At 39.6% G+C, this 14,722-nt stretch overlaps 2 protein-coding genes across 2 annotated transcripts; one reads left to right on the forward strand and one right to left on the reverse strand.

Moving 5' to 3' along the window:
- Positions 1-2,795: 2,795 nt before the first annotated feature.
- LOC127831841 (uncharacterized) lies at positions 2,796-4,203 on the forward strand. Its single transcript, XM_052356919.1, has 2 exons — positions 2,796-3,418; positions 3,695-4,203. Exons 1-2 carry the CDS (start codon positions 2,887-2,889, stop codon positions 4,126-4,128), a joined length of 966 nt encoding a protein of 321 aa, XP_052212879.1. The 5' UTR covers positions 2,796-2,886; the 3' UTR covers positions 4,129-4,203.
- A 1,414-nt stretch (positions 4,204-5,617) lies between these two features.
- LOC127831252 (uncharacterized) lies at positions 5,618-10,959 on the reverse strand. The gene is made up of 3 exons (XM_052356233.1): positions 10,472-10,959; positions 8,880-9,039; positions 5,618-7,806 (listed from the first exon to the last, which is right to left on the reverse strand). The coding sequence occupies exons 1-3, from the start codon at positions 10,730-10,732 to the stop codon at positions 5,936-5,938; spliced, it is 2,292 nt and encodes a 763-aa protein (XP_052212193.1). The 5' UTR covers positions 10,733-10,959; the 3' UTR covers positions 5,618-5,935.
- Between the last annotated feature and the right edge of the window lie 3,763 nt (positions 10,960-14,722).

The following is a 14,722-nucleotide window of genomic DNA, read 5'->3' on the forward strand; positions in this document are numbered from 1 at the left end:
CTGAACTACACCCTTTTAAAAACTGAACTGCTTTTGTCATTGTAACTACTAGCCAAAATGGTTTACTTGCAGCATTTTGTCATGTGGACTTTAATACTAAATTGAATTACAACATGTATTAAATCACACGAAATGTATTTAACGTTCGCTTTATGTTGAATAGAGTAAACGTGCAAAGTTAACTCTATTGTTTAAAAGTTTCGATCACTGAGCACTGTTTTGAACGTTACACAATGTAAAATTTCAATACGTTGTAAATACGAGAAATTTAAGATCATACATGTATGTATATGAACTTGTCTCTTTGCGGCGTGCAAATGACATGTAGTTTAAATAAATTGTTCTTTATTTGAACAAAACTTCTAAAAACGGAACTGACTTTATCACAATATCTTAAAGTAACGCTGCGCCTAGGCCTGATAAACTGAGATATTTTAGTTTGGCCATTTTGGTCACAATATACAACACATTTCCCTTTCCCTTAATTCAATGAAAAATCAAATACTTATATCGAAATTAAATTAATCATTTTGCACATAGATATCGCCATAACAACACATTTTAGCTCACCCGTCACGAAGTAGAGACAGTAGAGGTCACAGTTTTCATCCAATCTTTATGAAATTTTGTCAGAATACTTATCTTGATGAAATCTGGGTTGGGATTGTATTTGGGTCATCTTGGGTCAAAAACTAGGTCACTTGGTCAAAAACTAGGTCCTTAGGTCAATAACTAGGTCATTAGGTCAAGTAATAGAAAAACCTCGTATAGTTTATAGTTTAAATGACGCTAACTTTCCAGCCATATCAGTAAAAAGGTGATTAGCGTTTATTTCGTATTTAAATTCGCTTTCAATGTCGACTTCACTCCCCGCACATTTTCTTAGTGGAGCCCAACTTAGGTAATCTCGCTAAGAAATTTCGCACCGAGTAAAGTCGAGATATAGAGCGAATATTACTATGAAAATAAAAGCCAGTAACTTTTTTCCTGATATGTCTGGAAAGTGATCGGAATACGAATAATAATACAAGTAATAAAGGGTATAAAACGACGAAAAATACATGCCTTGGCATTAACTGGTCCCCCGTTGAATATAACCGTTGACTCCTATATAGAGAGTATGCGATAGATAAGGGAAGGTAACCAATCTAGCCTTGGCATGGACGTCGCCATCTTGTTTGTCACGTGATTACCCCCTCTGTACGTGTCATTATAAATCAAACAGTGGAGGATGACGTTATGTATTCGGCAAATTATTAATAACACGCGTTTCAATAATGGTGTCATAAATTTACATAATAAACTTTTACGATACCATTATTATTTAACAATGTATCAGCGTTTGCTGGTTAAGCACAGACCACCAAGAGAAGAGTTTTCATGATAATTATATTAAAACGAGTATATGAATTAAAACAAAATTGAAGTCGTTTTGCCAAAAAAAGATGGAGTGTAAATATATAGTAGTTCAATCGGAATTTAATGTGACTCGACTACGCTCATCTTCGGTTAATTTAATTATGTACCTACAAACAATACCATTCAATGCCTATAATCTTGTCCAGTTCTGAACACATTTTTGTTTTCTCGGTTTAGCAAACGTCTATACATGTCAATGAGTTCAACAATTGAAAATTTACTCTCGTTTATCAGAGACTCTCTAAAATTGGCGCCACACATGTTTTTCTAATGTGCTATTTTTCTCGCCTTAGTGTCCACCATAATATATTGTTTTTCACAAATGGTTCACACATAGTTCATGTATTACGGTCGATAGTAAACACTACATCAACAATCCCCGTTTTAATTGCGTTTTCCACGTCAATCTAGGAAGAATGTTGTTGAACATGATGATCATTAACCCATATACGCCAAGTGGACTCTCCCATCCTTCTAAGTTGGATCAATTTATTTCCAAAATTAGGGGTGTCAAGTATATTTATTTCTATATTTAGAATATTTCATAAAGAAATTCATTTAAAGCAAACAGCGCAGACCCAGATGAGACGCCGCATTATGCGGCTTCTCATCTGGATCTACGCTGTTTGCAATGTCCTTTTTTCAGGACGCTAGGCATAAATGGGTTTAATTTTTCTTACAGACGATGATTGATCGCATTTCTTAAACTGGCTACCTTCTCTCCTACCAACACAAAAAACATCAATCAAAAAGATATATCTTGGTGTTATTTCCTTCACAAAGATACAATAGTGCTGCCGTAATAGTAAACTGATACATTTCATTACTAAATCCAACCTCACTCTTCAACGCACATATATGAGACCCTTCAAAATGATACCTCACAACCGTACTATTCAAATTGGTTGCTTGATGCTGAGACAGCGTCGCCTTTATGGTAACGGGGTTTGGAATAACGGTGACATAGCTCCGTTTAGCCACTTTCAGTGGTGCTCAGGGAGCTCCCTAATTGCCTTCCAATGTCGTGACTGCGGTTGATACTTGTAGATAACACGTGTGCCTATAAGAGTAATTAGTGTTTGCATTTAAATAGAACAAGTAACTTGGCGCTTATTGATACTGCTTGTATACTGGTATATACTGATTTTTTTGCAAAGTAACAAATCCATAAACGTTGTACTATATCCAGCAAGGATGTTTAAGTTCCAATGGCCTGCAAACCAAGGCATCAGTAATACAAAGGGAACGTTTAACATGGATATTTGACTCAAAGTGTCACACTAAACTATGACGCTAGATAAGTTATCCAAGTGGCTAAACGTATTACGATTCGAAAACATGTGAATGACTGTGGAAACACACTTATTTCGTCTTTAAACTATGTCAGCGCAATTAGATAAGCTATCTGCCTGAAATGTAGTACAGGTGAAAACGTTGGCGTTCTAAAGGAAGGCGTTCATTTCTGAAATGAAGACCATGTTCTCCATTTTGGCATGTTGTGTTTTATTTGCTTTTATACACGTGGAAGCTGCAACAGATATGGATTCTCAATCATTGCTTGTCAGGCTCTCTGTGCTTGAAGAAAAACAAGCGTTTTCCGAGAAATTAATCGCAGCGCTTGAAACGGAAAATAAGATGTCACAGAAAAGAATCGCTGATTTAGAAAAATATAAGACATTGTCCGACAGAAGAGTCGCTTCGCTTGAAAGAACAAATGTATTATGTAACAGACGAAAAGTTGCACTTGATAGTGTAAAGGAACTTCATGCAAACCAAGTCACGCTTGACATCGACAACATATTGCCTGACAAAACCAATACAACGAATGGATACAATAATACCATGTCTGACAAAAAAGTCGCTTCGATTGTTAAGGAAAGAATACTGTCTAACAGGAAAAGCGCCACGCCTGAGAACGACAATGCATTATCATCCGACCGGAGTGGCAAAGATGAAAGATACACGGCTTTTGGTGAAATTGCAGATCGGCCAACTTCTGGTAATGTTTACTTATTTGTATTTAACATATGAAAAATAGGTATTAATAAAAACAAATGCGAGTTATAGTTGACAAATAACTTTATATTATATTTCCTAGAAAATGTACATAAACATTGTGTTTTTTTTAATGTGTTTGGGTTTCGAAGCCGGAGTATTTATTAAATATCACATTTACAAAAAAAGAACGCATCTAAGTGAATGTTGTCTGATTTAAATCCTTCAGAATATTAAGCAACGAATGTATGCACCCATTGTTATTTTTTTTAAGTTACAGTACTTCAATCCAAACACAGACGATTGGTTGCAGAGGGGATTGTAGCATTTTCTGCAATGAAAATAGCTAACCAAGAGCATATTGGCATTAATCAGAACATCATCTTTGAGAATGTACTGACGAATGAAGGAGGTGGGTTCCGTGCAAATCACGGTGTTTTCATTGTTCCACAGTCCGGCGTGTATATGATCTCCTCGAGTATTATGTGTGCCGAGAATGGGGAGGTTCGGGCTACCATGGTTCATAACGGAAACCTCGTTGCGCGCGTGTATTGTCATGGGGACGGTGGAAAATACGATCAAGGCAGTCAGACGGTTGTCATACAGCTGAACGCTGGAGATGAAGTCGCGGTTCAAAGTGGTGAATTTGCAGATGATAAGGTCTGGGGATTTGTGTATTCGTCATTCAGTGGTTACTTAGTATGGCCGCAATAAACAAAGGGTTACCGTTATAGGATACCAACCATATACGTATTCATTGACCCATGCAAATAAAACAAGCTATGCAAACCGACTTTGTATGTTATTTCCTTGAACATAAAATCCATAACGCAAATTATATGAATGAAATACAACATGTATAAGAAAAGTTACCCAGTTCTCTTCATTTAAAGGGGTATATTTGTGGCTTATTATCCGGTAACTATCAGCACGTACGTTTTCGTAATTTACTGTACTCGACCCCAAAATAAAAATTGCTATATTGTTCGTTTTCAACCGATTTCAACGATATTTTAATTGATATCCTCAATAAAAACACGTCTTCTGCCCATATATATAGCTATGAACTGTCACATTAAGCCAACCTCCACATTGGATTTTGACCGTTGCCGAGGTAACGTCCAGGTGTAGTCTTTAAGTTCACCAGAATCGAATTCAAGAAGATTTGTGAAAACATGTGTGACATTTTCGAAATTTCCAAAAGCCATCATTTGCGGATAAAAATGTAACAAAGATAATTACAGTACCAGCAATATGTTGTTTGATACACAGTTTAGCAATCTTGAAACTTAAAGTCCTTCAAATAAATGCCACAAATGCATACGATGCTAAACTTTAAAAGAAATCCTATTTGTTGTGAAGTATGTTGTGCATACAATACATAAAGTGATATATTAACTTAAGCATATGTACCTTATAATAAAATGGATATACGTGTGAAAATGTTTTCTCTATTCTTTCGTCTTCACATCGGATAATATACATTCATTTACTTACAGTATGTATACTCTACCGTATTATATAACTCAAACTTTAAAAACGTGTGATTTTTGAAATTTTAGACGCTTTAAATTTGATATTAATCTATTTTTATAGTGAATAACCCGATGTTCTATTCATTAAGGACAATAATTCAAAATCGAATGTGTGAGTCATGTGCCGCCGGGACCCGATTGTGCCTCATGGGTTGTATTTGAATGCGTTAACAGTGAGTCTTTGGCACAACTGCTCCGCCTTATCCTCGTTGAGACATTTGAGGTTTCCTGTTGATACATTACGCGCGCCAAACAATTTTCTCGCCACAATAATTTCTAAAGAAATATTCAATAACATATCTCGGGTTCGAAAACGGACGGTATGTCACGTTTAAGACTCTCGAACTGGTCCTTAAGAATTCCACGCGATACTGACTACCGGCAATACAATATACACTTCAAGATAATGAATGGAATATTTACATATATTGTCATTTTATTACACATGATCCCCCATGAACAAGTAATGATTTAAATGGAATGTTGGTTACAAAAATTTGCTCAGATCTATTGTTCTAGAAGTATCATCACCCCATCATCATCATCATCATCATCATCATCATCATCATCATCATCATCATTATCATCATCATCATCATCATCATCATCATCATCATCATCATCATCATCATCATCATCATCATCATCATCAGCATCAAATTCATCATCATCATCATCATCATCATCATCATCATCATCATCATCATCATCATCATCATCATCATCATCATCATCATAATCATCATCATCATCATCATCATCATCATCAACATTATCATTTTTGTTTCCTTAATATGTATTTTGTAACTACCCTAATATGCATTTTGTAACTAATTATAAGTTTTGTGGATAAATATGCAGTCCGCACGCTCAGGTTAATCGGGTACGACACTTTTCGCCTTAACTGGATTTTCGCTTATGACAGACTTTCATTTAACCGAAAAATAAAATTAAAGCGAAAATACATTAAACTTCGTTTTCTCGGATCAAATGTTTTCAAAGTCGATGTATCTGTAGATCTTCACGGTGGCGTCCCCGCCACCAACCCACAAGAACCCGGCCCTATCGACGGCGACGGAAGTGGGCCCAAAAATGCCGTCGGCCTCCGTCAGTAGGTACATTAAAAAGCGGCCGTGCTTGTCCAGCAGGTGAACCATGTTGCTGCTATAGTCGCAGACGATCACGTGACCATACTTGTCGCACGCGATACCCCGGGGATCGAAGGGTGGCAGGTAGGGCGCGAAGTCTTCCTCGGAGTCGACGTCTGTTACGCTCGCAGTCTCCATTGCGCCCGTCATACCGCTGAGCGCCTTGATGTACGCAGGGACAGGTGCATTGTTCTTGCCGGCATCCGCGTCGTCGTTTTTGACGGTGCTCTCTATGGTTACGCTGCTGTCGAAGGTGCTTTCGTAACTGTAGTTTATGGGCGCAAGCGCCTGGTCGGACGCCTGCACGGTCTTGGGACTGTTGTTCAACTGTAAGTGGCTCTTGTCCATAATAGATTTAGGGGTCGACTCCAACGGACCGTCCTGCTCTTTCCGGCTCTCCGGAAGCTTGAAACTGACTGTACCTGTTCTGGAAGTAGACGAGTGCGCCGTTCTGAGGTTAGCACGTGTCGGCGTCTTGACAAGCGTAATATCGTCGGTCTTCCGGTAGCCGTCATACACCGACTTCAGCTCGCCGTTAGGGCGCAGGAACAGCACGGCGTGCTTTAGATTGTCCGACACACAGAGTTCGTCGTTTATGTTCACCGCCACCCGGATAGGGTACATGAAGCACAGGGCCGGATTTTTCAGCTCCTTTGACTCGTCGCCGTCAGGACCCAGTTTTAAGACGCGATTCTCGTGGCTGGGATCATAGTCAAAATATGTAGTAGTCTTGTTGACGCAGATCACCAACTTATTATCGTTGGTCGTCGCTATACCGCGCGGGTACTCGATGTTCAACGTCGCCATTCGACGCCGGAAGTTCCTATCAAATCTCTTGACGGAATGCTCCTCACGACATGACACATACGCGTTTCCGTCCGAGTCTATCGCAAGGCAATCAACGTCACGACCAAGAGACTTGGTTCGAACGCGCTGCCCGAACCTGTCGAATAAGAACACCTCGGACTTCCAGCCGCACGCCACCCAGCACTTATCATCCATCGAGGGACAGATGGAGTTGATTACGTCAGACGTGTTCTCAACGCGGAACGTCGCCACTTCGCTGACGGAGATGTAGCGGGGCGGGGTCAGGTCGGTGGAGAGACGTCCGACTAGGTACCGCAGACTCATTTCCGCCTGTGTCTGGAATGTGAACTCAATGTTGAGTTTGATGCCCGTCATACTGAGAGGCACTTCCTTCTTTGCCAGTTTGAGGCTCCCGATGATGTCCTGACGGCAGCGAACAACCTCGATATCCGAGCCGAAGTCTGCCATTTGGTTGGCTGTGGCGATCTTCTGCGACAGAGTCAGCATGTCCCGCTCCACCGCGTCCTTGTCCTCGACTACGCGCTCCTGTTCGCGCTCCACTTCCGTTTCAAGCTTACTCAACATTGCGTCACACACCCGATCTATCGCTTTGTGGAACTGCTCCCGCCTTCCTGACACCAACTTTGTTATTTCGTTTTTAGCTTCGTTCGTTTTCTCGGCGTACACTCGCAACTCCTCGATTTCGTTCAGCATGTGGAACCGGAAGCCCTTGTTCTCGTCCAACGCGACTTTGAGATCTCGTCTCGTGCGCGACGCAAAGTCCACGAGATCCTCGGTAGTGTGGTCCTCGTGCGTGGTCAGGCGACAGCGCATGCACACCGGATATTGACAGGTACGGCAGTAGAACGTCAGCTCCTCGTTCTTATGTTTTTCGCAGTAACCTGCAAGACAGAAGAAAATAAGATAGTATACTTGTACTTGTTATTATATTATGTATGATGTGATCGTATATACATTTTTATTGGTATTATTAACGCTCATTGGGTCATTGTCGACCTAACATGGCTTGAAGTCACCCTGGTTGACTAGAAGCCGATTCATGTCACCCTGGGGTGTTTTCAAGCCGACGCAAGTCACCCCCGCTACGCTCATGGGGTCATTGTCGACCTGAAATGGCTTAAAGTCACCCGGGGGTGCCTTGAAGCCGATTCATGTCACCCTGGGGTGACTTCAAGCTCCCGGGTGACAAGAATCGGCTTCATGTCACCCCAGGGTGACATGAATCGGCTTGAAGTCACCCTAGGGTGACAATAATCGGCTTCTAGTCACCCCCGGGTGACTTTTGGGCCATTTCAGGTCGACAATGACCCCATGAGCATTATTAACAATGGCTCATACTACTAATACATAATTTATGTCTCAATTGTTTACTTTATAAATTATAAAATAGGCAATTGCGACATAGATTGTGTATAAGCAGTGTGAACCACTGTTAATATAATAATAATTTTTTAATATAAAAGGTTTTACATTATGTACTTAATATTCTTAATTGTCAAAAATGATTATTAATTCAAAGGTGTGGTTCTCGGCTAATGTCATTCCGCCATTCCAGCGTGGTCCAACAATAAAATAAGAATACACATCGCAAACACTTGCGTCAGATTTAATATCCAGCCATTCATCAAACGTAACGTTAACTTGTTTAACTAAATTTGTTTCTCTCCTAATATTTCTCTAACTAAATACTAGTACGTTCTAATAAATATTATCCTCGCTCTGAGAAAATGGGGCTAAATTCATGTCCTCATAGACTTATCATGAACGACACTTTCCACTTGTATTGTACTTTTCGTTTATAGAAAGTCTCTTAAAAGCGAAAACCCAGTTTTACAAAATACGGTATTTGGTACTACACCCGTGCACACATGCGCACAAGCGCTTGTGTATGCCTCTGAGCATTAGCATAATATCCTGGGTGAAAAGACCTGCAACTGTGAAGTCGACCACCCACCAGTCGTCATGAGGAAGTGCCTTCCCTCTGGACCTGCCAGACTGACAAGGGCGTGGGTACGAGCCACGTTAAGGCGCAGATGTGCCCGACTACAGGCGCCACAGAAGTTCTGCTCGCAGTCGATGCAGCGCTGTGTGGCGTCCTTCTTCTCTTCGCACACCTGGTGAGGGAAATACGGACGTATGGGAAAAACTGACATACGGAAAACACGTATGGGTAATATGGGGGAGAAAGTCATTGGCGTATTGGTGATGAGGGGGTAACACGGGAGTATGGGTAATGTGGAGGAGAGAAAACCAGGCGTATGGGTAATGGGGGGGGGGGGGGCATGGGAGTATTGCTAACGTTGGGGAGGGAACCACCGGAGTATGGTTATTGTGGGGGACAGAAACAAAGGCGTATGGGTTATACGGGGAGAAAAACAATGGCGTATGGGTAATTAGGGGGAACATGCGTGTATGGGTAATGTGGGGGGTTGGAAACCCGGCGTATGGGTAATGTGGGGTGGAAACGGGAGTATGGGTAATGTTGGTGAGGTAAACACCGGTGTTTGGGTAATGTGGGGGACATGAACACTGGCGTATGGGTAATTTTGGTAAAGGAAATATGGGGGTATGGGAAATGTGGGGGAGGAAAACGCGGGGGTACGGATAATTTTGGTGAAGGAAATACGGCAGTATGGGTAATGTGGAGGATAGAAACATTGGGTATGGGTAATGAACCTGGGTGGAAACACTGAAGTATGGGTAATGTGGGGGTGGAAACACGGGCGTGTAAGTAACATGGGAGAACGAAACACGGGCGTATGGGTATTTACTATTTAGGAGAGGGAAACACTGGCATATGGCTAATATGTGGAAAAGAAACATTGGCTCTTCGATAATGACGATAAACATTTTACTCATCATTACAACACTTAGGTGTGTGTATAGTTGTTGTGCTTTTTGACGTCATTGACTAGGAGTAAAGTTTGCCCCCTTGACCGTAGGCAATTAAAATTTAGAACATTCGTAATGATGCGAAACTCCTCTTTAGAGAATATTGTATTCTTAAGTAGTCAGAGAAATGAGCAATTATGTTACTAATAATGTTTTATAAGTATTACACTAGGCAATAAATAAGCCGCGTTTTGGCATGTGCGTTAAGTGTTGTCAAAGACTGCACATGCCAATACTCTCCGCCAAAACATGATGTTCGCGTAGATCGAGACTCTTACAACGAAAATTTCGATAAAAGCGTAAAGCGTCGATCGTGATTGGCCTGAGCGGACTGAACAGGATGATCTGGGACGACACTTTACGCACATGCATTAGGCCCTGTTTTCCCAGAACGCGGTGTATATCATTACGAATCACGATATTTATTTGGAATGTGCATTTACATGGATACTTTGTGAATTTGTATTTTTTAATTTGACCACACGTTTTTTTTAATCGAATAAACTATCATAGCTGGAACAGAATTTTTTTCAAATAAGGTCTGATTTCTACACCTAAGAACTCCGATTAGATATTCAAAGACTTCAGATAAATAAAGTTATATAACAAAAACTTCTTAAATAAGATACCCCATGGCCTGTCCCTTATTCTCACCTCGCACGGAACATGACCTCCATGTGCCGCCTGGGCGCGCTCGAGCGTCTGTTCCACCTTGATGTGCTGGTTGTCGTCAAATTTGGATACGCCGCCATCCGGTACCGGAAGTTCCAAGCCACACACCGGGCACGGGAATGTCCCTGATGCGCGCGCATGCTTGAGCACGTATTCATCGAGGCACGTGAAACACATGGTGTCCAGGCACGGAAGAAGCTTTGGCTTCTGGAAGGTTCCAAAACATAGCGGACACCGATCCATGGTCGCGACGAAAGTACAAGGTTTTAGCCTGTGAAATCTCAATAGCCGATTAAAACACTGTTGAATATATCACAAGAGTTATGAGAGGCGTAAGTTCTTTTTTAGTGTACACAATATAAAGAACACAATATAATCATGTATTCCGAGGTTTATTTTATGGTACCTCCGCCCGCCAGAAATCAAGACTGTCATCACTTGCCTATGTATGTCCATATAAAGCGTGGTTCGAAAATGATTTTTTAAATATTTGAACTACACCCTTTTAAAAAAACTGAACTGCTTTTGTCAGTGTAATTACCAGCCAACACGGTTTACTTGCAGCATTTTTTCATTTGTACTTAAGTACTGAATTGAATTACAACACGTATTAAATTACACGAAATGTATTTAACGTTCGCTTTGTATTGAATAGAGTTAACGTGCACAGTTTACTCTATTGTTTATAAGTTTCGATCACTTAGCACTGTTTTAAACGTTACACAATGTAAAATTTTAATACGTTGTAATTACGAGAAATTTTATATCATACATTTTGTTTAAATAAATTACCGGTATTCTTCATTTTAAATAATCCCATCCAAAAACTAAATTGACTTTACTTTACCAGACTTTCCCCCTGGCAAAGTGCCACTGCACCGAAGCATCGTTACCTGAGACATTTTAAAAGGGCTATTTTGGTCAAAATACACTTCATACTGTCCTGATATATTTTAAGGTAAAATCGACAACCTAAAGCAAATATAAATGCATCATTTTGCACACAGAGACCCCCATACCAACATATTCTTTTCCTTAAAGGGTATTCTTAGCTGAATCGAAATAACACTTTACCACATAGATACATATTTCTACACATGTACCGTATTATCGCTTAGAAAGTTGAATTTATTATAAGACCTTTCTTACTAACTTCAAGTTTTAAAGGCTTCATTTCCAATCCTTAGTTACTGATGAGCAGCAAACAGCATACAACCTAAACAGACTGCGAGTTACTCACAGGCTGTTCTGGTTTTATGCTGTTTGCACATTGCCATTTTTACTTTGCTTCTGAGTGGGAATGGGGTAAGCGATACAAAAGATATGTCATGTGACACACAAATTAAATCGACCGCTTTAGCACCTTCTTTGTTTCCATCCGTTTTCTAGTGGAATGAAACCTTTAAGTTCGTTGTTTTACTTTAGCCTCATCTAAGTCGAAGAATATTGCGATCAACCGCGCTCGAAGAGATCTGAGTATATTCAGTATAGCTGGATCAAAACCCTCCCTTCATAGCCCACCATGTGATGATAGTCGAGCCACGTGGTACAATATTGTACCGTTGTTTTACTTATTTTTTAGTTTAGGAAATGTATGTTTTATTATGAACCTAAACTTATACACTATATTCAAAATATATAAGAAAATGATACTATTTTTCGTAATATAATACTTAAACAAAAAACGAAACATCCTACCAGATCTGGTAGGATTTTCTTGTGATGGCAGTGATTGTATGTGAGAGCATGGAACGACCACTCAGCGTGAAGATTGTATAGCGTTATGTTGTCTTGTTGCGCTGTTTTTGCAAACCTCAGCGCAGAGATTAGACTGGCACCAGCTCAGGAGGATCAAATCCCTGCCTTTATAACCAACCCTTTGAGGATAGCCTCGCCACGTGGTACAATAATTTTACCGTTGTTATTTTTCCCATTTTTAAATTAGATAATTTTTTATGAACCTTAATGTAGACATTATTTTCTTGTGGTGGCACAGATTGTTTTTGAGAGCGCTTTTGCGTAGAAATTTTAAGGACCATTTCGAGTGGTATACCGGTAAATGGGAAATATCACAAACAATTTTGATTTTACTACGCAAGATCATATTCGGGAATTAATTATGTGTTTGCTATCGTTTAATAATTTAATATTTATGAATGTATCAGTAAAAAAATAAAGTTAAAGAAAATATTGTACGATAAATAAAATACTGTAGATTGTGTACTTGAATTGATTCGACTCGTCTCAGAAAGGCTTACACGATACGACACGCCTCGCAATGTAAACCTTTATTAACCCATTTATGCCTAGCGTCTAGAAAAAAAGGCCTTGGTAAACAGCCTTACCCAGATGATACGCCGCATGATGCGGCATCTCATCTGGGTCTGCGCTGTTTGCTTAACGGAATTTATGTAAGAAATATTCTAAATATAGAAATAAATATACTAGACATCCCTAATTTTGGAAATAAATTGATCGAATTTAGAAGGATGGGAGAGTCCACTAGGCATTAATGGGTTCAACTCGTCGGATGCAAACAAGGACACAATTACACTTACATGGTATTCTCTATATAAGATATACTGATTAAAATGTAAACATTCACTCCATCTATATATTCCAAATTTAAGAAAAATGAACGAACCGTAAAATTCTATGTACATGTTAAGGCCAGTAGACATAATTTTATAAAATCATTTAGCTATAAGATGAAATGAAACTGGTGCTTATAAATAAAAATTCACAACTTGTTAAATGGTAATCGTTTGATTAAACATTCCAAATAAATCAGTTCTAATGTATATGTGCGGCGCTGAAGGGAGATGTTGAATTGAATAAGATTGATTGATTTAGCAAGACTTACCGAGGCGAAGCGTGATCATTATTTTATATTGTGACCCGTATATTCTAGCACTGAAATGTTTGACTTGTATAAACCTTTACTGTAAATGCAACCGTCCAAGCAGGTCAGGTGTGAAAAGAGGAGCGAATCTGTCGCCTCCTGTAAACATTGGTCAATATAAAAAATTAAAAACGTCTTTCCAAAGTATATTAATATGTAGTATACATTCTTATGATATATACACAACAGTCCAAGACCGCGCTACAGTTCTTGTTTAATCCCAAACCAAATAAATAAATATCCGTTATAACATACGGCATTTTAAATCTGCCTTCAACTAGACCTCCGAATGTTACATGATAGCGAATTTGGATTTAGCGGAATGTGGCGGTGCCTCGTCGAACTGGAACCATTTTGCATGTGATGTTTAACAATTATGCAACCTGCATTGGGTGATTAGAATTATAAAAAAAAAATTGACGCCGATTCGGAACAGTTTGCGGATATCGTAAAAAATCGGCAACCTTATGGAATGTTCTGGAAAAGTTCGCTGATTAATCAGCATCTTCGGACAGCCTTCTAACAGGCGTCGTAATGTTTTATCCATGAACAATTATACATATATAAACAAATGATTAGCAACACCAACAACGAACATTAAATTGGGCCGTAATCTGTGAAAAGGGGGTTCAATGCATGTGCGTAAAGTGTCGTATCAGATCAGCCTCTGCAGTCCTCATAGGACAATCAGAGGCGACACTTTCCGCTTTTTGATATTTTTCGTGTCAAGAGAGTTTCTTCTTAGCAAACAAGGAATTAAAGCGGAGAGTGTCGTCCCTGATTAGCCTGTGCGGACTGCTAAGTCTAATCTGGGACGACACTTAACGCGCATGTATTCATGAAACCCCTTTTTCACCGAGCATGACCCAATATATTTTAAATTAGAATGAACCACGCCCTCTACAAATCTTTCATGAAGTCGACCAGCCCGAATGCGCCTCTGGGAACTGCGTTGAAGGTTGGTTTCGTATCCAAAATGTCGGTTCGAGAAGTCCCAATGCCCGCTTCAACTTCGCCGCTACCCATAACCGTCTGCGTATGGAGAGATTGCTCTATGTAAGATTACATTTGGATGCAGAAAAACATTAACAGTAAACAACGATAATATGTATTGTGGGGTATTTTTGTCTTCATAAAAATATTTTAAACGATATTTGGCGACAATTGCAAACATCAGAATTCAAAAAAGAGAGTTTTAGAAAATAAAATGCAGTTTAATAACAAACTAAAGAATGCATCTAAAGAGTACTTCACGTGTGTATCTTTTATCAGTCGTTAATCAATCATTTAATTAACTGTGCAACTTTATTGCATACACTGTTTATTAAGTT

Source organism: Dreissena polymorpha, chromosome 5 (genome assembly GCF_020536995.1).
Source record: "Dreissena polymorpha isolate Duluth1 chromosome 5, UMN_Dpol_1.0, whole genome shotgun sequence".
Classification (NCBI taxonomy): domain Eukaryota; kingdom Metazoa; phylum Mollusca; class Bivalvia; order Myida; family Dreissenidae; genus Dreissena; species Dreissena polymorpha.

Excerpts from the sequence above, each read along its gene's own strand:
- LOC127831841 (XM_052356919.1), top strand. The coding sequence starts at position 2,887 with ATGAAGACCATGTTCTCCATTTTGGCATGTTGTGTTTTATTTGCTTTT. Across the intron at positions 3,419-3,694 it reads TGCAGATCGGCCAACTTCTG|TACTTCAATCCAAACACAGA; the intron begins GTAATGTTTACT and ends TTTAAGTTACAG.
- LOC127831252 (XM_052356233.1), bottom strand. The coding sequence starts at position 10,732 with ATGGATCGGTGTCCGCTATGTTTTGGAACCTTCCAGAAGCCAAAGCTT. Across the intron at positions 9,040-10,471 it reads GAGGTCATGTTCCGTGCGAG|GTGTGCGAAGAGAAGAAGGA; the intron begins GTGAGAATAAGG and ends TTCCCTCACCAG. Across the intron at positions 7,807-8,879 it reads GCACTTCCTCATGACGACTG|GTTACTGCGAAAAACATAAG; the intron begins GTGGGTGGTCGA and ends TCTGTCTTGCAG.